This window comes from Anoplophora glabripennis, unplaced genomic scaffold, assembly GCF_000390285.2.
Source record: "Anoplophora glabripennis isolate ALB-LARVAE unplaced genomic scaffold, Agla_2.0 scaffold535, whole genome shotgun sequence".
Taxonomy (NCBI): domain Eukaryota; kingdom Metazoa; phylum Arthropoda; class Insecta; order Coleoptera; family Cerambycidae; genus Anoplophora; species Anoplophora glabripennis.
In genome coordinates, this window is record NW_019416612.1 from 14,575 (window position 1) to 24,643 (window position 10,069).

At 30.9% G+C, this 10,069-nt stretch overlaps 2 protein-coding genes across 2 annotated transcripts; one reads left to right on the forward strand and one right to left on the reverse strand.

The window, feature by feature from the left end:
• The first annotated feature begins 171 nt into the window (after positions 1-171).
• Positions 172-1,200, forward strand: LOC108913670 (exosome complex component RRP41). The gene is made up of 3 exons (XM_018719256.1): positions 172-415; positions 534-756; positions 816-1,200. The coding sequence occupies exons 1-3, from the start codon at positions 242-244 to the stop codon at positions 1,172-1,174; spliced, it is 756 nt and encodes a 251-aa protein (XP_018574772.1). The 5' UTR covers positions 172-241; the 3' UTR covers positions 1,175-1,200.
• LOC108913669 (trifunctional enzyme subunit beta, mitochondrial) lies at positions 1,177-9,941 on the reverse strand. Its single transcript, XM_018719255.1, has 7 exons — positions 9,761-9,941; positions 9,502-9,670; positions 9,256-9,443; positions 7,759-8,252; positions 4,871-5,086; positions 4,499-4,738; positions 1,177-1,538 (listed from the first exon to the last, which is right to left on the reverse strand). Exons 1-7 carry the CDS (start codon positions 9,831-9,833, stop codon positions 1,491-1,493), a joined length of 1,428 nt encoding a protein of 475 aa, XP_018574771.1. The 5' UTR covers positions 9,834-9,941; the 3' UTR covers positions 1,177-1,490.
• Positions 9,942-10,069: the final 128 nt, after the last annotated feature.

Consider the following 10,069-nt stretch of genomic DNA (forward strand, 5'->3'; position numbering starts at 1 on the left):
TTAGTACTTGTTTTTTATTTTCTGTAGTCATTGTACTACATTGGTGTTTAGAGAATGTATAAAATATATTGTACAGGTTTACATTATTCACTGAATGTCTGTAACAGGCAACCAGTGATCATGTTAATTGGTTGAAACACTTATTGGTTATTTTGTATTCGAGAAAAATGTTCTAATGTCAATGTCATATAACGAATACAACTCTAACCTTAATTTTTCTAATTTATTTTCATAGGATAAAATGAGTAGGAATAAAGAGCTTATTTCGAAAATTGGCTTACGTTTAGATGGTAGAAGGGCTAATGAGTTGCGGCGAATTCGTTGTAAGTTAGGTGTTTTTACTGAACCGGATGGAAGTGCATATTTGGAGCAAGGGTTAACTAAGGTTTTAGCAGCCGTTTATGGACCACATCAGGTATTTTCCATTTTCTCATTAACTTTACATTAAATAGAATAGAACATTGTGGAAAAATATATAATCATACCATCTGTAAAATTAACTTGGGTTCTTTCTTATGTTCTATGTATATTAGGTCCGTAATAGATCAAAAGCTCAACACGATGCTGCTATAGTAAACTGTCAGTTCAGTATGGCCGTGTTTTCAACAAACGAAAGGAAACGTAGGCCTAGAGGTGACAGAAAATCTACAGAATTATCTATGCACCTACAACAAGCCCTTTTAGCAGTTATAAAGATTGAATTGTACCCTTGGTCTCAAATAGATGTCTATGTGGAAGTTTTACATGCTGATGGAGGTAAACTATAATAATATTCAATATGAATTGAGAAATATTAAATAAAAATTTGTTTTTAGGTATTTATCCTGCCTGTGTTAATGCTGCAACGTTAGCTCTCATAGATGCTGGAATTCCTATTAAAGAATACGTTTGTGCTTGTACGGCAAGTTTGGCCAACAACGACATTCCCATGTTAGACATCTCCCATCAAGAAGAAGTAATGGGTGGTCCAACTTTAACAGTAGCTGCTTTACCGATATCTGGGAAGATTGTCTTGATGGAAATGTCGCAGAGATTTCATTTGGACCACTTGCAAAAAGTGTTAGAGAAAGCTTTGCAGGGCTGTCGCGACATTAAGCAGATATTAGATGAGGCCGTAAGGCTGCACGTGAGGGACGTGGGATGTTCAACAGGGTGGGCAAATACCACTAGTTAAGATTTTGATAAAAGAATACATATATTTCTAAGTTATAAGGTTATACAAATAAAGTAATTTTTACAAATATCGTGTAATATTTATTTCTTAAATAAAAAGTGGGTACATTATAAATAAAAAATCAACAAAGTAACAATAAAGCAGGCAAATATAAAAGTTTTAGGGGTAAGGCCACAGGTAGACACCGTATTTTTATTCTTTTATAATTTGAATAAAACCTTAAATATCAAATACTTTTGCTTGTAAAATTGTTCTTTAGGGGTAGCATACATTTCTAATTATTATATTTGCTTTTAAGGATTAAAAGGTGTACTTATTAGTTTGGTGTTGCATCAGGATGTCTTTCCAAAATCATGGCTACAGCCTGTAATAAAAGTTTTTATCATTGTGTTTATTATTTCCTTTTATTTTACGGAAAAATAAAAAAAAATGTAAAAAATATTTGATATTATTTTATTCTACTTATTTATTAAAATACAGTCAACCTTGGTTATAGCCATAGCATATGTAAACTAGAAAATTCACTCGTTATCAGCACTTTGATTTTTTTTCAGTTCCTTTCAGTGTTCTTGGTTGGAGGGAGCGATCACACTTGTAAGAATATTTTTCCGTGCGCAAAAGCGTATTAAAATAGATAATGATTGAGATAAATACATTGCTATTGTTAAATAAAATTAACGGGATTCTCAAGTAAAGGATTTTAAATGTTTCTAAATTTACATTTTATATCAAAATATTAAAGAGTATTATTACCAGAAAATTTCTTCTTTTTTTTATTGGTATATATTTTATATGCATCTATTTTCATAATTATACAGTGTGTTCAAGATAAGGATGGGACAGCATTAGGATCAATTATTAGAAAAAAGTTATTTTTTATACCTAATAATATGCCATTTAGAAAATTTTAAAATTCCGGTACTTCAGGGGATATCCGAAATTTTGCAAAATCGTTTTATTTTTTTCTGATTTTATTTGAAAACGAATTTTAAAATAAGTTGTATATTTATTGGCACTTTTTACGCTCTATCCAATGGTGTCAACATTTTCGCAATCCGACGTTTTGTCTTCAGGTTAATTTTTTTAAATAAGTCGCTGTATTTTTATGTCAAACTCTAGTCATTTTTAATTATGAATTAGATGATATTACTATTGTAATCGCTTTAAAAAGTTTTTAGCTTATTTTAGCTATCATTTAAAATTTTTAGGGATCGACTGATATACGATTTTTGGCCGATACCGATATATCAAAGGCCGATATACCGATATATTGGTCTATCGGCTATTTCCGTTGCGAGTTAGGTGGTTTGCATTGAAAACCTGCGGAATCCGTCGTCACATAACATTTCCTCGTGTCAGTGGAGTTTTAGTTTAGCATCAAGTATTTTATCTCTGCAATTCGATGTAAACCAATGTAATAAAAACCAGTAAAATAAAATTATAATAAAATGCCCACATTAAGCCCATTATGCAAATTTTTACAAAAAATATGTGAAAACAACAAGAAAACTGAAAGTCCAGACTATATTTCATGCAAAAAATCTGTTTCTTTTTTACATCACAACTTGCCTAAATTATATTATAGTTTTGATGACTTTTCACATTTTTTAATTATATTTTGTTTTTTTTCTCATGCCTCTTAAGTATAGTTTTAATTTATTAATCATTTCTTGTAACTAATTAAATTACATATATGTACTTATTCTTTGATTTTTTTCTGCTAAAACCAAATACTAATTACTGTTGCATTACATTTGATTTATCATTTATTTTAGCCAAAAAATGATCTATATGGCACTTTGGTACAAATAAACTATGTATTTTTCCAGTGTTATTATTTGATTTTCAAAAACATTTTTGTATTAAAAATATATATCGGTCTATATCGGCCGATACCGATAATCGGCCAAAGAGGCCGATAAAGCTGATATATACATATACCGGTATCGGTCGATCCCTAAAAATTTTTCCAGAGAGCTTTGAACGCTTTCAAAATATATTTAAAAAAAAATCTTAGATATTTTGTGCTGTATTGACTTTTATGTTGCTATGATTTCCTCCAGTAGATATTTTGCAAGCGTTCAGAGCCGTACTCAGGAAGCAGCGATGTATTTAAAAAAAATTAACCTGATGGTGCGTAAAAAGTGTCAATGCAAATATGCAAAATTTATTTTAAAATTCATTTTCCAATAAAGCCAGAAAAAAATAAACCGGAATTTTAAAACTTTCTAAACGGCATATTATTAGGTATAAAAAACAACTTTTTTCTAATTTGAGCCACCATCTTTTACCGTTTCCTAGATCCTAGTGCTAGTCCATCCTTATCTTGGGCACACTGTATACGATCTATATGATGCCATTAACATTAAATATAAATAAAATAAATTGTTACATTTCTTCGAGATTCTGAATAATTAAATCAGATCAGATTAGAAGACTAGCCTAGGCTATAAAACTGAATTTAATTTGAATAGCATTATATAAGCCACATATAATTTAAAAACCCACTAGAACTACCTTCACAAACGTAAAAATAAGAAAACAGTGTACAAAATAACGTATTTAAAATAAGATTAATGAAAAATATGAGAAAATGTCATTTGAAATCATAAAATTATGAGCATTTTGATGTCTCTTTCACATTGTTAAACATTTTAGTTCTAATTTTTAGTGTTTTGATAATTACTGTTCATTTTAACAGACTGTTTTTCATAAAATTTAAATAAATTTTAAAATAATTTGGGAACGTCACAACCAAATTCAAAGATAATTTTACTTCTATATGTAGAATTTAACGCGGAATTCAAATATCGTCTGTTAAAAGTGTAAATCCACTACAGAAGATCTGCCACATCCAAAATAAAAATTTATAAGAAAAAACTAAAAAGCCCCATAAAATGTAATTTCATGACGTTGGAAATAAAACGATAATTTTATCAAATTGTTATGGTATTCTATTAAAAAAAATCAATGTTTGTCACGCTCTCACACATCAACCAGTTTGACTTTGAATTTAAACAGAACTTGTGGATGGCAAGAATTGTGATGCAGGAACCAAACTGACACAACCTGTGCATTTTTATTCTACTATTGCGTCGGAAAAATTTGTTATTACACGCAAAGGTCCATAATACACGAATTCACTGTAAACGAGTATTCATTTTAGACAAGTCTATCAAATCCGTTCATTTTAATCGAAGGTTTGCTGTGGTCAGGTATGTTATAACCAAGGTTGATTGAACATAAAATTAAAATTTAAATGAAAATAATTTACTTTTTTATAAATTATAGAAAACATTACAAAGAATGTAAATTGTCACTCACCTGTCCTCCAGCTGCACAAGCAGCAATAAGTCCAAACTGTCCGTCTTCTCTTACGAGCCTGTTGGCGGTATGCATTGCAAGCCTCACACCCGTTGCAGCAAATGGATGTCCAATGGAGAGGGAACCACCCCACTTATTGAATTTATTCAAATCGGGAGCTCCAACTTTGCCGTTTCTTTTCATATACTTCTGTGCGAAGAAATCGCTATCCATCGCTTTGAAATTAGCCAGAATTTGGCCCTAGAAGTGTTAAAAATGTTATAATATTCATTTCCAGAGTTTCTTCTGAAGGAGAGAGCGACGTCTCTCGCAAAAGTAAAGATTGACGAGTGTAATACTCAAACAATAAATATGATAACAGCATCTACTTACAGCAAAAGCTTCATGGAACTCCCAAACATCGATGTCCTTCATGGTTAGGCCTGCCTTTTCCAAAATTGTAGGGGTACCGTAAGCAGGACCCAAAAGTAGCTGGTCAATGGGATCTTGTGAAACAAACGTAAAGTTCCTCAGGTAGGCTTTTGGTTTAATGCCCAGCTGCTTTGCTTTTGATTCTGTTGTAACTATGCAAGCTGATGCACCGTCAGTCTATAAAAATTTTTAATGAAGGATGATCCTAAATATCTCCCTATGATTTAATCACAAAATAAGGAAACTTTTTTCTACAAACTTTTTTCCAAAAATTGATGAGGTATAAAAGATGTCATATCTTAAAATCCTTCGAGATACTTACAATTTAAATTTAAACAGATTATAAGGGTATAAGGGGTATTTGTAATGAATATTCACTGTATATTATTCCAGTTCAATTTAGTTAAAATAATTTTTGAGAAATTCCAACCTACATTTGTAAAAAATTTCATAATATCAACGTTGATATACATAATTTAAAATTTGCTCAAGATAATCAATATACAGTACAATCGGTTAAGGCTATATCTCGGAGAGCAGTCATGCTGCAATTTCGAGGTAAAAAATCAATCTATCTATAGCCAAAAAAGTTGATTTAAAAAGATTTTAACTTGATCACCTTGGAGCACATTTTTTACAAAAAAAAATCATTTCACAATATCTTGCAAATGTTTTTTTTTAATATCTTCTATAAAATTTTTGCTAATTATCCTGGCAACAGCAAGAATGAGGACATGTTGAATTTTTTAATGATGTAAATTTGCCTTATTTAATAAACTGTCGTCTCTATCTCAATATAAAAGGCTCTTTAATCTGATTCATATTTATTATAAACAACTAAACAGTTAATTTGTATGATCAACAACAGGGAGCTTTTTAAAATAATGGTAATATTTGGTCCAATTCTGTAAATAAAGTTTAAGTTAAATGCAATCTTAACTTTTTTTGTTTTGTTTGATAGATCAGGAAAATAAATATGAAAACGGTGATACCATATCTATTTCCGTTTTAAAATTTTTGCAAAAATAGTGCAAGAGTAAGAGATAAAGCAAACTCATGTTACACATTATTATAAAGAAAAAATCATTACGTTATTCTCCCCTTCTTGTTGCCATGGTAAATAGAAAAATATTGTTGAAACAAAACTTGTAGGAGAAGAACAGAGATTATAAAATACATATTTCCTACTTACGTTATATGCTAAATTTTTAACATATAGCAAAAATGTAATATTTACCATCACCCTTTTTACCCACTCTTGGAGAAATATTATATAGAAACTGCTACTTTTTTTGTATATTATCTATCCTAAAGATATCGCAAGACAATTTTTTATATGTCCGTATGTAGTGTTGTAAAATGTACAAGAATTTATTTTTGGGAAATTTTCGTCAAGCACAAATGAAAATAAATGAGAACAAATAAACATAAACACAAAGGACCTGGGAATTTGTTTTACATAATTGTTATAAAATTAAAAATGCGAGATATTCATGTTTTGTAAATGATGAAAACTTTCATTATTCTTGAAAATGCTCTTAAGGAGGTTCGATAGATCTCTTGCGGGGCAGGCGGTGCGGGAGGTAAACCTATGTTTATACACGGGAGTTTCGTTGTAGTACCAACCTTACATAAACTAATTTGAGAGAACTGAATATAATATATGCGAATGAAATTTATACAACACATATTAGCTCGCATATATTTGTCGTCATTAATGCATGGCAATTGACTTTTTATTTGAATAAAAGTGTCTATTTATTTATTAAGAGCTTGTAAAACTATGGGCGAAACCTTAAACATGAATGAACATCTAAGATACAAAGGAAAAGTAATGACTGAAAAACAATATAAAAGGCATATGAAACAAATAGAATGTGGATTGATGAGAGAAAAAAGTAAAATGTGTAAACCTAGAATCCATATGACAACTATCAAGAGCCTCAGTGTATGGTAGTGAGACGTCAAATTGAAGATTATGACAGAACATCTATACTGTTCGTTTTGCAAAGAGATCCTTTCAATTTTTGTTTCAAATTGCTGCTAGGTATATTGCTCTAGATCACGAAAAATTTATTTAATATTAATTATTACTACATATGTTTGCGACTGGAATAATTTTATAGTCTAATAATCGAGTTACTCAAATAGTATAGCGCGTCAGTCGAAGCGTCTAATACAGTGTACATGTTGCCATATTTCCTTCCATTGGATCAGATGTTTGTTCAAATTTGTCAAAATGTTATCTACTCATTCCATTATCTCAATAATTACATTGTAAGTGCATATTTTTATTGTTTTAAAATGTTTATTAATATTTAATTATTTAGTTACAATTTCATTTTCCCGATCCTAACCATTTTTAAGAGCAATATTCTCGTTTGATTAAAGTTTTTTCCCAACCCCCATAAGAGCCTGTGTATAAGAGCATAATTTTTAATATCACTTTTTAAAAAAACTACGTTGGCAATCGATGTGATATTTTTACCCGAGGCAGTATGCATATTTATTAATAGATTTCAATTGTTTTGAAAACTTTCTTACCATTTTCTTTTCGGTATCGAACCTCCTTAAGTGCTCCTATATTTTTAAATATTTATAAAAGCAATATATAAAAAAGAACTTATTAAAATGCAGTATACTTCTCGGTGAAATTTGGGAAAATTCAGAAAAATGATCCTTTTTGTGGTTCAGAGTAGAACATTCAATTTCTCCTGCATGAACATTTGCGAATATATTCTCAAGCGTACATTGACAACATTACAACAATATGTCCAATCAATCGTCAAGTTTAAGATCCAATTTAAGAATTGCTTTACTTAACTATGTTTTCTTAAGCATATTCTTACCAAAAAGGATGCATTTGCTGCGGTAATGGTGCCGTGAGGTTTAATAAAAGCAGGCTTCAAAGCAGCCAATTTCTCAGGACTCGAAACACGAATGCCATTATCTCTGTCGATTATTTTAGTTTCTCCAGGTATCTGAATCGGGATCAAATCTGTCAAGTAGCCTTTTTCAAAGGCCTGTTGTGCCAGAGTGTGAGAGCGTAGAGCAAATTCATCCTGTTCTTTCCTAGTAGCCCCAAAGGCAGCTGCCAGTCTGTCTGCGGAGTGGCCCATAGTTTCCCCAGAAGAGAATTCGGCCACTGCAGGCAGTTCTGGTATAAAGTAGTCCGGGCGGATGGAAGCAAGTAAGGCCAATCGCTGTTGTAAGGTTTTTGCTTTATTTGCCCTTAACATTAGGCTCCTCATTTTTCTACTGTGTCTTATCGGAATGTCGGACATGAATTCTACCCCTCCACAGACTATCAGGTCGTAAACTCCACTGTTAATCAAACCAACGGCTGAAAGTGGTAATTTGTTTCACAAGTCGTAATTACTGCCAATTAAAATTTTCAATTTGCCTTTATCTACTTATTTACGGAAAATGTAGATAACTAAATAATTTGCAGTTTAAAATAGTTATAAGTCAATCGTTTTTCTTTGATAACATATCACACATTTGCAAACTAAAGTTTGTCAATAGTAGACATTTAACGTAAAGAACAATACTTTTTGGAATTCTAAATTTGGTATACATACTTGAAAACAAGTCACTGCTATAACTTTATTTATGAAACTTTGATATATACAGGGTGTACACTAAATTTTCATTTATAAACCCTAAAAAACCCGATATTTCTAGATTTCCCGGGTACATTTAAAAAATTTTCAAGTTTCCGAAGAAAGATCGATTATGTTTCCATTTTGCAATCATCACTATTTAATTTCTCTTTAGAATATTTCCCACGTAAACATTTAACAAAGTAAGGCTATTAAAAAAAATATACATATTATTTGCACTAAAAAGGAAACATTTTTAATTATGATGATGATAAAACTTTTTTAATAACTTTTTCTTGCTGAATACCAAATAGGGAAGATTTAGATGTAAGGATGTTACGGAGATTTTATTAAGACATTTAAATATGCTAAAATTACACATTACAAAAAAATACATATGAAAAATGTGGCATTTTTACCCAAAATCCGATGACCCTACTTAATATTCAAAAGCAGCAAATTTTAAGAAATTTTCAATATTTTTTCAAATAAAATCCAAACTGCCTAACAGGAATAGAATTATTTTTAGTGGTATATTGATAATCATTAAATTCTGTACTACTTTGCCCTTTAGGCTTTTTTCCAAGATCCTTGTTGTGCAGTGTTAATTAAATATGGTTCAGATTATAATTGGAATTTAAAAAAATTCCCTGAGAATTTGAGAAATTCCGTGATAATTCCCAGTTTTTCAGACTAAAGTTCACCCTGTACCTACATACTATGTTTATATGTGTATTAAGTTACCTGAAGCTATGGCAACATTTGACGAGATGCACGCCATTGTAACAGTATGAGCAGGGGTATTCTCATTGTAACCAGCTGCTAAGGCTGCTTCTCGGGCAATATTCGAGGTTTTAACCTCTTGAATGACCGTTCCGTAAATGACATAATCAACAAGATCTTTCGAAATTCCAGTCTTTTTAAGTATACCACTAGAAAAGAAAATGTTTTATTATGGACAAATAATGTAAAGAACATTTATAATTTTACCTAAGTGCGTGTTTGGCTAATTCATGGGGCATAAGTTTGTTATAATCAGTTCCAGACAATAAAAATGGGGTGCGGACTCCATCTAGCAGAACTACACTTTCTCCAGATTTTGGGGCAAGGGTCTTTTTTTGATTGTTTTGAACGCCGAGTGAAAATGCTCTAATACTGTCTAGGAGAAAAATATATATAAATTAGACGTTGAACTTTGTACGAATATCCAGATATAAAATTAACCTTATTTCTAGAGAAATATACTTACTTAATTGCTGTCCATTTATTACCGAAGCGACGACAGGCCCTTTTACAATACTTTTTGCAATGTATGAAGCCATTTTTTAAATACTAAATGTTTAAACTCTGTGCTAACTCAGTAACTTAAAAAGAGAATGGAATGGAAATAATTTTCATAAACAGTTTCATACGTTTTATTCCTCGACCTTGTACCCCACTGTTGCCAACGTTAGGTAAACAATGGGGGCAGAGTTCAAATTAAAAAAAGGGTGGTTATTTTTAGGCTTTGACATAGAACTTGAAAAAGAGGGTTTTGCTCTGATATAAGCATAAAATA